This window comes from Pelodiscus sinensis, chromosome 2, assembly GCF_049634645.1.
Source record: "Pelodiscus sinensis isolate JC-2024 chromosome 2, ASM4963464v1, whole genome shotgun sequence".
Taxonomy (NCBI): Eukaryota; Metazoa; Chordata; order Testudines; family Trionychidae; genus Pelodiscus; species Pelodiscus sinensis.
In genome coordinates this window covers 244532787-244547621 of record NC_134712.1, presented here as the reverse complement: position 1 = coordinate 244547621, position 14835 = coordinate 244532787, and the positions used below count along the sequence as shown (strand labels likewise).

General features: G+C 44.2%; 1 protein-coding gene across 18 annotated transcripts in view; it reads right to left on the bottom strand.

Annotated features, from left to right (window-relative positions):
- PRKAG2 (protein kinase AMP-activated non-catalytic subunit gamma 2) overlaps positions 1–14835 on the bottom strand; it is a 385760-nt gene that overhangs the window by 74875 nt on the left and 296050 nt on the right. For 14 of the 18 annotated variants that reach the window (XR_012902124.1, XR_012902125.1, XR_012902126.1 and 11 more), the window contains one exon: positions 3849–3958. The exons of 2 other annotated variants lie outside the window; for them this stretch is intronic. Coding sequence is in view for 13 of the 16 variants with exons in the window: in XM_075922807.1 (XP_075778922.1) it covers positions 3849–3958 (110 nt within the window). In the remaining 3 variants the exon portion in view is untranslated. The remainder of the gene's footprint in view (positions 1–3848; positions 3959–14835) is intronic. 2 more of the 18 variants (XM_075922806.1, XM_075922810.1) reach the window with 1 other exon arrangement.

Sequence of the window (14835 nt, the reverse complement as noted above, 5' to 3'; positions counted from 1 at the left end):
AGCCAACCACTTACCATGACCCACATATGCCTGCATCTGATAGGCCACATGGCTGCAAGCACCTACGTGAAAAAATACTCCCAGCCTTAAGGCTCCTACAAATGTGACTAGCCTTAGTCTATGTTCATAGCAAGCACATAAGAATAGCCATACTAAATCAGACCAAAGGTACATCTAGCTCAGTATCCTATCCTCCAACTGTGGCCAATGCCTGGTGTCCCAGAGGGAATGAACAGAACAGGAAATCATAAAGCGATCCCTCCCCTGTAATCCATTCCCAGCTTCTGAAAACCAGAGATTAGAGACAGCATTCCTACCCATCATGGCTAATAGCCATTGAAGGATGTATCTTCTATGAATGTATCTAGTTTCCTTTTTGAACCCTGTTTAAGTCCTGGTCTTCACAACATTCTCTGGCAAGGAGTTCCACAGGTTAACTGTGCCCTGTGTGTTCCAATACAGCCATCAGCTTTGGTGCCAGGTTGGCACTGATGCTGCTGCTACACCCTTGGGAGCCAAATCATGCTGTTAGGGCCTCTGAGCCCAAGGAGTTGTCTCCTTCCTGCAACTAGAGCAAGGCTGTCAAAGACCACTGGAGTAAGTTGTCTAAGGAGGTTGTGGAATCTCTATCATTTGGGCATTTTTTAAGAACAGGTTACACAAACATCTGTCAGGGGAGATTCAGAAGGTGACTGGTACTGCCATGAGTGCAGGCACTGGACTTGACCTTATGAAGTCCCTTCAAGTTCTAGTATGCTATGATTGTTTCCTGCGCAGCCACTAAGGCGTGCCCCCTAGAGGGAACATTGCCAGGTACTAAGGTTCTGGCAAATATGACAGCATTCCTTTATATGGGTTTTCCTGAGGCACTACAGACAACTCCCATGCGTTGTTATACAACCAACAGGGCTTTATACCTAAGACTGGGTCATGCCCCACTAGAGACAACTCCACTGACACACCAACTAAATACTTACAAGTACTTAACTACGATCCAGCAAGTATTAAGGGAACAAGACTAAACAGATGAAAAAAAAACTGCTGACCGCTTGTAAAGCAAGGAATAGAAGTGCTCTGAATGACCACCACAGGCAGTAAAAAGGAAATGAGAGTGTGCAGGGCAGGCGGTGCCTGATATACCCTGCTATGAGGTGCTATGGCTAGCCTTATGGGTACCACTAAGACAAAAGTCTCAGACAGTCGTGTATGTGAGTACGTGTACACCCTACAATGGAATCAACATGAGCAAACATTTGAAGAAGAACTGGTTAATCAGTCTCTCATTATTGGCTCTTTCTTTTCTTTAGCAAAATGGCCATCGCCAACATTTATTACTGGAACCCTGACAGGACACTATTGTACAGACAGAGATCAGACAGAAGACTAATAGATGTGTTGAAAAAGTCTTCTTGGGGATTTACTGAAATGCTAAGACAGACACAAATATTAGTAGACTCAGGCTTGGTCTACGCTCCAGAGACAGGTCACTGTTATTATGTCAGGTCTACTCTCAAATGCTGCCTCTGCTGAAGTAAGTGCCCTGACTCACTGACATAACTCCTCCTTCACAAGAGGTGTAGCCTTTACGTTCATGTTGTTAGAGTGACACGGGGTCCATGCGGAGACTGTTACTTATTTCACCTGTTGGTCAGTCCTGAATGGAGCTGATAGCTGGCACTCTACACACCACCCAGCACTGACAGCCTGAGCTGTCAGCTCGGTGTGAGCTCCCATCTGGGGCCTACACCTGGCTTGTAGCTCAGATTGTTCAGTGGCAACAGGTTCCAACTGCTATGCTCCAGCTGTCAGTGCCCCACTTCAGACAGTAGAATTACTCTGGGTAAGGATATACACCACTGACTGAAGGAGCAAGACCAGATGTGAGCCACTGCTCTAATTACAAAATTGAGTCAAACTGAGAGGGTGGGGTACAAGAGGGAGTTTGGGGGAGAGGGAGGACTGGGGAAGTAATGCAAAAAGGTGAGAGGATGACAATGCAGCCAAATAGGTGCGTATCAAAACCCTTTTGGCTGGTTGATTATTGTGTTCCCATTTGCAGAAGGGGAATAAACACTGGTGTCTTTCTGGGTTATGATGGAGATTTGTGTTTCCTATGGCAACTATATAGCTCTGGAACTAAGTAAAAGAAGAATATTTAGATTAAAAATTCTAAGCCAGCTGTTTTTCAGGAAATCCCAGTGAGGTGTTGTCAGTAACTGAGGGGTCACAACAGGGGCTGGAGAAGACTGATCCATGGAGAAGCCAAGGAGCCCCAGACAGACACAGCTCAGAGCAGCGGGGGAAATAACGAATGAGGGTCTGAGCTGTCAGCAGAAATAGGCACTGGCATTAAAAGCAGCTATTCTGCTGGAGACCCGGAGCGGAGGTTTAATGCCAAGGGACACTACAGATTACTGAACAGTGTACAGAGCTGCCAGATTTCCAGCAGTGTCTGCAAATTGGCAGAAATTCCCATTCACATAGAATGATAGATGCAAAGAGGATTGTGCTGTAATGGGGGAAGGAAGGCAAAGGAGTGGGGAGTAAAGGAAAGTGCACCTTCCCCTGCTCCAGCCTCACTCCCTTCAGCCCCACGATCCCCCCCGCATCACCCCATCCCTCTGCAGTGCAACCCCTGCCCCTCTGATCCTTTCCCCACATCTTCCTTCATTCCCCTCCTGCCCCAACGTCCCTGTTCCCCTCAGCGCACACACTAGCAGACCAGCAGCACTGGGACTCCTAGTCCCTGGGAGCCGTGCTGGGGTGAGGAGGGACAGAGTAACTTCCCTGCCCAGCTCAGCCCTTTGCCTAGGGCTCGCCCCTCATTTACAGGCTGCGCCTCTGGGACTGGGGCAGGCAGAGTCCGGGGCTGGTTCGAGCCCAGCTGGGAACAGGCTTCCTGGCCCTGCACATACCTCACAGTGAGCAGCACAACATAGCATAGGCCCCGGTGCCCCATGTATGACCAGCCACCCAGCCCAGTCCGCTCCTGGAGCAGGAGGCAGAGCCTATAGCACATGCATGGGGGAGAGGAGGGGTGTTAACCCCTTAACTCCCAAGAGCTGAACACCCAGGTTGGGCAGGGGCAGCCCCAGGGACACAGAGCTCAGTGCAGGGTCTTGCTGGACTGCCGCGGCCCCTATGTCATGACGCGCACGTGCCTCTCATGCTCTCAGCAGGAAGCCAGAGCTGGTGCTCCATCCTGCAGCTATCCTAAGCCTCCAGCCAAAGTACAGGCACCCCGCTGTGCAGGGGTGGGAGGAGAGGCGGGGCTGAGCTCCCATCTAGCATGCCACAGAAAATGGCATGCGTGCCATAGGTTGCCAATCCCTGTTCTAGCACTTGCTGCTTTTGTCCACTGCATTCACCATGCACACAAAAACACAAATCCAAACTCACTGAATCCTTCAGAAGATAATTTACTGGTAAAATTTCCAAAGAATTATACATTTATGTAATTCAGAGGATTGTTTAAACCTTGAATTGTCTAGCTCTTATCTTAAAAAACAAGGCTCAAAACATTCTGATAATATGTGAAATACTCATACTCCCACATAATCTTAGAAGGTTGATATTTTGCTAATGGTCTTATTTATCTATTCCTGCTGAAAATCAGTAAAGCTCCATGTCCATCAGAAAGCTCCACTAAATACTGACTCAAAGTAAAATATTAAAATAAAAAAGTTCCCTAATTATACACACATATATATTGCAGTTCTTGGACCCAAAAAGCTTCTCAAAAACAGTTCTCTAAAGAGAAATCAATTTCACACACCATTCGAGATGGGCATTTATGTTCATGTTAAAAGGCAATCGAACCTCAACAAAATGTAGTCTGGAGCACTTACTTGTAACGTAGTATCAAAAACAACAAGCTTAGAACTTGTTGGAACTATGTCATAACACTTGTTAGACTTCATGAATCGCATATAGATGTCACTTTCCGATTCTTCAGCTGCTGTAAAAAGAAGGAACACTTTAAAAAGATGCAGAAAAGAAGCATTCCATCAATTTATTCAGGCGTCATTTTAAAAGGTGGACAGTCCCAAAGCAAACACCTTTGGAACAAACTTAAATTTTGTCATATGGTTCACAGCTCAGACCAATCTTTCCTCTGATTAGCAACTGAAATTATGATTTGAGACTGACATGTCACATTGATTTAACTGATCAGAATTGCTTTAATAAAACAATAAATTTCTCCAAATTTCTTCTGAATGGATGTTTTGAGAGAACTATCCACAATTATCCAAATGTTCTTTGTTTGACACTAATTTTTCTTCATACCCATGTTTTCTGGACACCGCTATTGCTCTTACAGGGAACTGAAATACTAATAGACAAGTTTGGCAAAATTATAGGTATGGCTGATAGCACCACTTTGTTAAGGTTGCTTGACACTTCCCATAAGTCAAGTCTTTATTTTCAATTGTTTATAACTTTGATAAACATTTGGGCAGGAATTTTACAGGCTGAATATCTCCCTCAGGCTTTTAAGATTTCAGACAAAAAAAGTACAGTCATTCCCAAGAAAGAGGCAAAGGCAAAACAAAGTATTTTTCCACCCATGCTAAATTCTGGTGACCTTTCCTAATTGCTCTAGCATTCATGATTTGGAAAAGGACTTGCAATTTGGCAGGAATTAAATGTGTCAGATGTACCTTTTGCCATCCCCATGAAAATCTCGCCAAATCTGTCCAAGTGATAAAATTTTTTGAAAGCAACCATAGTTCATGCATCATCAGTAGAGCACGTAAGAATGGCTATAATGCAAGGTTCCCTCTAAGCCATGCAGCAGCAGGGCCTTGCAGCTGCATAACTAGCCCTGCCCAGCCAGGGGCTCAGGGCTCCGCGCATGAAGCTGCCTGTCTGCAGGAAGAACACTTCTCCCTCAGTGACAGCTGCAGCTACCTGTTGAGGACAGAGCAGCAATTCTCTCCCCAGCCAGTACTCCTCTAATGACACCTCAGTCTAGGACAGTTCCTTGTTAGTTTGCAGCTGAAGTTTCTAAAGATTCATGCTCAAGCCTTGCAGTTCCTAGGACTGCCCAGACTATGAATACACCATAAACAAGGAAGAACTGATCATATTTCATCCAGCCCCTGGCTACAGGAGCAAAATTGGACTTTCCCCAAAATGGCTACTTGAGGGCAATGTCGGCTAGGCACTGGAACTGAGAACATGGGGCTTGTTTCTCCCATGTGCTCAATGACATTCAGACATAGGAGGGTGAGACACCATCTTACACAGTATCAGAGGGGTAGCCGTGTTAGTCTGAATCTGCAAAAGCGACGAGGAGTCCTGTGGCACCTTATAGACTAACTGAAGTGTAGGAGCATAAGCTTTCATGGGCAAAGACCCACTTCGTCAAGATGCATGTAGTGGAAATTTCCAGAGGCAGGTATAAATATGCAGGCCAGGATCAGGCTGGAGATGACGAGGTGGATCCAATCAAGGAGGATGAGGCCCACTTCTAGCAGTTGATCTGGAGGTGTGAATTCAAAAGTAGCTTCTGCTCTCTTGGTAGTTAGCAAGCCATTCACAGTCTTTGTTTAATCCAGAGTTGATTGTGTCAAATTTAAAGATGAACTGTAGCTCAGCAGTTTCTCTTTGAAGTCTGGTCCTGATATTTTTTTGCTGCAGGATGACTACTTTTAGATCTGCAATTGTGTGTCCAGGAAGATTGAAGGTACACAGGTACGTCAGTACTTCCTCAGATGAAAAATTAGGGAACACAGTTTAAAGAAATTGCCTAGAGGTAGGCAGGCTCTGTACATGGAACTATCTAGGATGACCCTGATTAATTCCATTTCAGATAATCCAATTTAAGTTGATTTCTGTTAGTTGACTCTTAAGCTTAACGTCTGGAACAAATGAACATGTGGACGGCTTCACAGGCCTATTGAGATCTGCTGTGTGAGTTAATTACCCTGGTTAGGAAATATGGTGATGTAAGAGTGTCTCTTCTGAATTTCATCTTCCAAATGTGCTGAAATTTATTGTGAAGAGATCTCTTCTATTACTTCAGGAAGTTTGCATTCTTCTTTCTAGAAGTAATGGACTCTTTTGAGATGGGTCCCTGAAAAGGGACAGGTAAGGGACTTTAGATGTTGTAGCCCATAGAACTACCTTTTAACATTTTATTTTTCTTAACAATGACGCAATGAACCTACCTGCCTGTGTCCTGTAATGCATCAGCTTAAGCTCAAGGTTTTGCAGCCTATGAATTTTGGATTCGATAAATAGCCCAAGAGTCCCCCTAAGTTTTGGGAACCCAGGAATATCTTGCTTAAGGGAGCAGTTTGTACAAAACTGTATCAGGTAACTGCAGGAACATTGAACTGATACTAGGCTTGGATATTTTAGGATAGAAAGATTGTAAAATGCTTAACCATGAACTTGCCATGACAAATTAAAATATATGGTAATAAGTTAAATCATTAGTACAATATAGTGGTCTCCAAGCTTTTTACATCCAAGATCACTTTTTAAGTCTCAGAACAGGCGAAGATCTACTGCCCCACCCCTTCCTTGAAGCCCTGCCTACACTACATGAGGAAATCTAATGTAAATGTACTGCACAGGTGCGCAGTTCAGAGAGGGCTCAAGAGCTACTCTTGGAGTCCCTAAGATCTACCGGTAGATCGCAATCTACTGGTTGGTGACCACAGGATTAGAGTATTCCAACATGTAGGGGGAGGAAATCTGATATGGACAAGAGAGGCTGGGCATTTGAATAAATGTTCATGACAGCCCCTAGGTCCTGTAACAGGCCAGAATACAATGCAAGGGGAAGATACGGACCATCAGACTAGTTTGGGGTGCAAGGCCACAGAGCAAGACCTGTGTCTTACCACCAGAACCCTCAAGGATATGAGTATATGCAAAGAACAGTACAAGAGATTTCATCAGATTAACTGTGTACTATTGTTATATCTTTATGTGGTTTGAAGCTTCTGTCTTTACTAATTCCGCTGATAAAAAGCAATTGAAGTTTTGTTTTATCTTTAGTGTGCTATTGCTGTGCAATAGCCATGCAGCTTGTTCCTGTCTAGATGCTGAACTTGACAACCTTGATTCTGGGACTAGAACCCTAAAATCCCCCAGTTCTGTAAATATAATTAATTGAAAATCAATAATAATCACCAAAGAATTGGGCAACAACATAGGTACCTCTGAAAACTGGATGGAACCATGTTATTATATCCATCATCCATTGATCAGCAGTGATAAGGGACCAAACACATGTGAAACTAGTTAAGACAACTTCTGAAGGAAACGTCTAGAGCTGTGATCAACAACCTGTTGACCGCAATCGACTGGTCAATCCTGGGGGCTCAACCAGTTGATTGCGAGGCTTTGGGAGGCCCCTCCTCACTGCCCCCCTCCCCCAAGATGAATGCCATGCTGACATTACCTTCAGGGACAATGGAGGTAGCTCGGATTTCCTGCGGGGAGGGGGGAAGTTCTGCAGCTGCTCACCAGGTCCCGGAAGTGCACGGGCTGCTATCTCCCCTCCCGCTTCCAAAGAGTAGGCACAATACCTAAAACACCGGGCTGTTGCACATTGGAGACTTTATTCCCCTGCTGCCTTCCTGCGTGCAGGGGAAGAAGGGGAGAAGGAGAGGGCATCTGGAACTGCTCCAGCTTTAACTGCTCAGGCAGTGCACACTGCTGTGGGGAGCAGAGGAGCAAAGCGCGCGCTGTTTGAGCAGTTGGAGCTGGTACAGTCCAGGACTCCCCCTCCCCCTGATACCGCACAGCTGTTTGGCGGACAGGGGAGCAGTCCACGCACTTCCTGGGCCTTGGCGTACAGCTGCAGGTTCCCCAGGTACCAATCCCTGCCCCTTCCCCCACAAGTACCTTGTCCCCTGCCCCAGGACCTACCAGCACCCATTTGCACGCTGCCCTGGCACCCTGTCCCCCACTTCAGCACCCTGTTCCCTACCCCAGCACCCTGCCCCCACTGGCCCCCTGACCCAGCACCCACAAGATCCCTGTCTCCTGCCCCAGCACCCTGTCCCCTGCCTCCACCAACACAGTTGAGGCCACATTAGCAAGGCTTGAGGGTCTTGGGGGGGTTGTGTTTTTGTATCTCACTTGTGTGGCCCCAACTGACTTTTCTGTGGGTCAGTGACCCGACTCAAAACAGGCTCCACGCCCCTCTCATAAATAAAGACAATCATAGAATACTTGGACTGGAAGGGACCTCGAGAGGTCATTGAGTCCAGTCCCTTGTCCTCATGGCAGGGCCCAGTACCCACAACCTCCCTAGGCAATTTATTCCAGTGTTTAACCACCCTGACAGTTAGGAACTTTTTCCTAAACCTCCCTTGCTGCAGTTTAAGCCCATTGCTTCTTGATCTATCCTCAGAGGCCAGGAAGAACAATTTTTCTCCCTTCTTCTTGTGATACCCTTTTAGATACCTGAAAACCACTATCATGTCCCCTCTCAATCTTCTCTTTTCCAAACTAAACAAGCCCAATTCTTTCAGTCTTCCTTCTTTAGATCATGTTCTTTAGATCTTTAATCATTCTTGTTGCTGTTCTCTGGACCTTCTCCAATTTCTCCACCTTTCTTGAAACGTGGTCCAGAACTGAACACAATACTCCAACTGACGCCTAATCAGCCCAGAGTAGAGCAGAAGAATGACTTCTCATGTCTTGCTCTCAACACACCTATTACTGCATCCTAGAATCATGATAGAAATGTAGCCGTGTTAGTCTGGTGTAGCTGAAACAAAATACAGGACTATGTAGCACTTTAAAGACTAACAAGATGGTTTATTAGATGATGAGCTTTCGTGAGCCAGACCCACTTCCTCAGATCAAAAACTTCAGCTCATCATCTAATAAACCATCTTGTTAGTCTTTAAAGTGCTACATAGTCCTGTATTTCCTAGAATCATGTTTGCTTATTTTGCAACAGCGTCACACTGTTGACTCGTATTTAGCTTGTTGTCCACTATAACCCCTAGATTCCTTTCTGCTGTACTCTTTCTGTAGGTGTGAAACTGATTGCTCCTTCCTAAGGGGAAGCACTTTGCATTTGTCCTTATTAAACATCATCCTGTTTACCTCAGACCATTTCTCCAATTTGTTCAGAATTGGTAGCTTTATGGCCACTGGGGACCAAGAGTGGGAAGGCCGTCTGCCCAGCAATGAGAGCTACAAACCAGCCTGAGTGGGCCAAGACTCTGTCTCAGGACCTTGGAGACTGGCGTGGGCTGGCAATGCCTTCCAATGCTCACTCGGTGCTGAGATTCAGAATAGAGCCTGAATCGGGTCCTATGGTCCAAGGATCTCCCTGACCATGAAGATCAATGGAATGGAGAAAGATGCCAATGCCTGAGAAAGATGCCAGCAATCACCTGAGTGAGCTTGGGAGCAGTATCAAGATCTCAAGGAGGCAGGGCACCAGCAACAGTGCCCAGGATAAGGGACACATGCAGCAATCTGTTCACACTGAGGCTCTGGCAAGCATTACCCTGAGCCTTGCCTCCTGCACCCATAATCAGGGCAATGGAAGGGTGCATGCAAAGTCTGAGGCATGAAAGCTTCATACTGGGGAACGCTGGCAGAATGATGTGTTGGGAGGAGATGGGGGCTGCTGGGAGAGAAACACTCTAAAAAGTTCCCAACATGGGCTTACTCTTTTGACTGTGCTACTGCCTGATGGATGCCAACAAGGCCAAAACATCGTATGCTGACCAAAAGACCTCTCATGTAAAATGTACCTCCACGTGCTGCTACTTGGTGTCACCAGAGTGGGATGGGGAAGGCTGAACCACTCTACCGGAATCTGTCTACAATTCCCCGATAAGACATCGGGGAATGTCCCTTTTCCAAGGTCTTCACCTTCCAGACTAGAGACATCAAGGGGGAACAGTGCCACTTTGATGATGGCATTGGTGGCAATTTCTGTACCAACTGAAGTTACAGCACTCAAGACTGAGACCAATGTGGTATCCAGAGTCAGGATTAGTGGTGACTCCATTAAGAGTGCCCCAAGGTGAATGTCCCTTTCTTTATTTGAAGCTTGAAATATCTGAAAATATGGCACTTCTCACTAATGTGCCCTCGTCTAAATGCCTTAGGCAGTTGTGCAAGTTGCTAACAGGCATAGGACACTTGCACTCTTGCCTCAGTTTGAAACCTGGGAACCAGGGAATGCCTAGTCCCTAGGTTAAATTTCATCTAGGACACTATCAACTTACAAACTACAAAACTAAGAAACTACTGAGAGAACTGTACACACTAAGCACAGATGATTTGCAGAAAGAGCAAAATAGCTGAAGCACAGCAGTTTTATTGCAACATTACTGCTGACAAGAAGGGTGCCCCTCCTGGGGTTAGAAGAGATGCTCCCCATGGGTACTGCTGATGGAAAAACTTCCAGCACTGGTGCAAGTGGCGAGCACACACACATAATGTCAAGTGGACATGAGTAATCACATGGGGTACGTCTAGACTACATGGCTCCATCGACAGAGCCATGTAAAATAGTTTACTCGGAATAGTCAATGAAGCGGGGATTTAAATAATCCCCACTTCATTAAAATAAAAATGGCCACCATGCTGTGCCAATGATCAGCTGATCCAGCACAGCGCGGCAGTCTAGTCGCGGATTGGTCGACAAGGGAAGCCTTTTTTGACCGCTCCGGTATGCCTCATGAAATTATTTAAATCCCCGCTTCACTGACTACGCCGAGTAAACTATTTTACATGGCTCTGTCGACGGAGCCATGTAGTCTAGACTTACCCTTGAAGAAGCTGCAAAAACAGCTATAGGTTCTCTCAAAAGTATGCAATATGTTTGAATCTTTTCATAGCAAAAACTCAGAAGTAGCTTATTTTAATAAAGGTATAATTGTACTACAGTACTTTCAATAGCAAGCTTCCAAAACAGTGTGCCTTAATGGTGTAAAAATTTATCAGAACTTGATATAGCAGAACAGTTGAAACTTATAAAAATTGACCCAAATTCCAATTACACAGAAATGTACACAAAATCCTGAAGTAAAGTTTAATTTTCCTGATGGTATTGCAAGATGATCCTCATGAGAAGAGGAATCTACGTTAAGCAGCTGGTAAACAATCATGCACGCTGTAATTATATAAACTTACTCAGATTTTAAGATTCGCAAATGAAATGAGAATTCTGGTATTTTAATTTGCAGTCTTAAAAGATATAAAACCTCTGCATGCCTCTAATCATCATTAGATACGGCATTTTTTAGCACTAGTAATCCACAGATATTTAACTAATTATAGTGCATCCCACAGAATTCTTTGTACAGATACAGGATAAATACTTATGGTTTGTGCAGGATTATCTACAACAGACCAACACGAACTGATTTTGTGCTGTTTATACAATGCCTAGCACAATGAGGCTCCTGGTCCATGAATGGGGCTTCTAGATATCACCACAGTACAAATAATAACCTCTTGCAGCTAGTACTATGCTTTTTTATATTTATACACTAGTATTCAGTCACAATTCAAGTTTAGTTTGTGGTTCAAAAAATCCTTGCATGCAGGAAGTCCTACTGCATGAGGAATATTTTCCACATTTGATTAAAACTTTCAAGAGTTAATTTAATCAAAGAGATCATTCAGTAGCAACAGGTACACAACTGTTATGTGTCAAGCATCTCTGACTTTCAGAAGTACCCTTGTTTATGCTGCCAAATAATAAGAAAATACTTCACATCATCAAAATGTTTACAGGAAGAATTGTCCTGGTGGACCTTACACAAATATTTGTGTAACTGATATTTCTAAGCCTATTATTAACTAACTCAATTTTAAGAATTTGACTTCAGATGGAAGGCAGTTTTTAACCTCTTCTTACTGCTAAGAGTCTAGCTTCTAGTTAATGGGGAATGGGGGTAGAAGTCAAATCAAAACAATATTGCTAATCCATCAGTCTGGAAAAGTGAACAGAATTTGTGAAGTATTGTAGTTAGCAACAGATTTCAGATGTCATGGCTGGGCAACAGGTAGGGGGAAATTTAGCACTCTTTAATCAGTTCCCTCTATAAATCTGGATGGTATTAATCTGAAAATCTTCTCTTGAGCACTTAGGTTGATCCAGTGTTGCAAAGTCACCCAAAGGAAACTACCCCCAAGATAAGCCAGAACTCTGAAACAACTTCGGGTTTTATGGGTTAAAAATAATCCCTGAATTACATTCTGAAACAGACTGGAAGCCAGTGTGGACATAACATGTTACATAAAAACATAAGAATAGTCATACTAGGTCAGACCGAAGGTCCATCCAGCCCAGTATCCTGTCTGCCGACAGTGGCTAATGCCAGGTGCCCCAGAGGGAGTGACCCAAACAGGGAATGATCAAGCGATCTCTCTCCTGACATCCAGCTCCACCCTCTGACAAACAGAGGTTAGGGACACCATTCCTTACCCATCCTGGCTGATAACCTCCATGAATTTATCTAGTTCTCTTTTAAACCCTGTTATAGTCCTAGCCTTCATCATCTCTTCAGGCAAGGAGTTCCACAGGTTGACTGTGTACTGTGTGAAGAACTTTCTTTTATTTGTTTTAAACCTGCTGCCCATTAATTTCATTTGGTGGCCCTGAGTTCTTATATTATGGGAACAAGAAAATAACCTTTCCTTATTCACTTTTTTCACACTACTCCTGATTTTAAATACCTCTATAATATCCCTCCTTAGTCTCCTCTTTGCCAGGCTGAAAAGTCCTGGTCTCTTTAATCTCTCCTCATATGGGACCTGTTCCAAACCCCTAATCATTTTAGTTGCCCTTCGCTGAACCCTTTCTAATGCCAGATCTTTTTTGAGATGAGGAGACCACATCTGTACACAGTATTCATGGGCATACCATGGATTTATATAAGGGCAATAAGATATTCTCCATCCTATTCTCTATCCCTTTTTTAATTATTCCTAACATCCTGTGTTTTGTTTTTGTTTTTTGACTGCCGCTGCACACTGCATGGACATCTTCAGAGGACTGTCCCTGATGACTCCAAGATCTCTTTTCTGATATTTGATTAGAGATGCACAGATAAGCAGAACTGAACCCCAAATGTTCAAAAATCATAATCAAGAACGCCAAAAGTCATGAGATTAAATTAATGCCAATGTCACACATCTTTGCTTAGACAAGCCCCACGTCATCTGGTTTTAGCAATATTACTCCAAAACTATCCAACGTCCAAAGTAGGGATAGAACTTAGGGAGGTTTTGTCCTCTCTTTCTTCCTATACTTCCAAAGTTGACCATGAGACCACTAAATATTTAAGCTTGATCTTTTCCAGCTCCTCAGCAGGAAACCATCTTGGTGAAGAGTGAGAATTTGGAAGACTGACAGCCAAAAATGATTGTCCCACCAAAGATCAGAGCATCAGTCTCCCATATAAAATGTAATAAATGTAAATGTAAACATAAATGTAGCAAATGTAGTAAGATAACTATAAGCAGCTTCAAGTTGCCACATACTGCTGTATGGAGAAGCAGACATGAAATTGGAATTCCAGCACAACACAAGCGAAGGCACCAAAAACTTCACCATTTCAACTGATCAACTGATCTGGAAGCTAGTAACAAATGGTTTGTCTTCCCAGCTTTTGTCTAAGGAAACTGACAGGCTACAAAGAAAAAAATTCCAGAGAGGAGCTATGAGTGGTCATGCACTGTGACACCAGAATGAATAAAGTTGATGAATTTGAAGAAATTCAGAGAACAGAAAGTAATTAGAGGGACAGCCAGAGTGCCTTATAAGGGAAACTGTAAAAATATGCACTATTACATGGTAGATGACTTGTGAACTACCAAATATTGTAAGGTAGTAAGCAAAAAATTCAAAAGCCAAATACTGTCATTTTAATTTTACAAGTTCAGTCTTAATATCAAGTCACAATACAGTGGTAAATGAACTATTTTATTAACACAAGACTTCTTTACATTATTCTCATTCAATTTTTGTCCAGATGTAGAATCAGACTAGAATTCTGGGCAGTAGACTGAAAGAAAGTCTACCATCACTCTGCCAAAGTTTGCACTGTGGTATTCTTACAACAAGTTGAAAATAAAGGCCAATTATAGGCAATGTTGGTTAAGACTGTGATTTTATGTTAGCAGGGTTTTCTGGTATAGCTATTCTGGCAAACCTTTTCTAATAGCCTGAGAGAGGAGGGATAAAAAAGCATTGGTTATCTGAAGTAGGTTCTGCAACTTGATAGGAATAAATTTTATGTGCATCAACACAAGGGCAGATGTACACCACCAATAGAAACACGTGTTGCTGGCAAGGGGCAGCATAGGCATTCTGCAAATCAGTTGGGCGGCATTTGAATCAATCCTGTGTGGCCACCCAAATGCTCAGCTTACAGGGAACACTCTTCTTCAATTTGAATTTGAAAGTCTTTATTTCATAGAACTCAGAAGTCAGCCATTCATAGTCTTACAACTGCATCTCATCCTTCTTACCTAAATAACCAAGCATCCAACTTATCTTCCAGGACTGACTACAAATAAGGGCATGATTATGAAGAACTGTGCATGTACAGGCAGTCCCCGACTTACATGGATCCGACTTACGTCGGATCCCTAGATACGAACAGGGTGAGGCAACTCCCACACATGCGCAGCAGCATTCCCGGGCTCGCTCACCTGGGTCCTAGGATCCTCCTCCTCCTCGGGCCGGCTCCGACTGGGGTCCCGCAGAGCTGCCGGGCAGAGGAAAAGTGCCTCCCCCTGCCAGCAACAGGCTGCCGAAGAGACAAAAGCAGCCTCTCTGCCCCTCCTCCCCTCTATACATGCCGGGCTCCCGGAGCGCAGCAGCGTCCC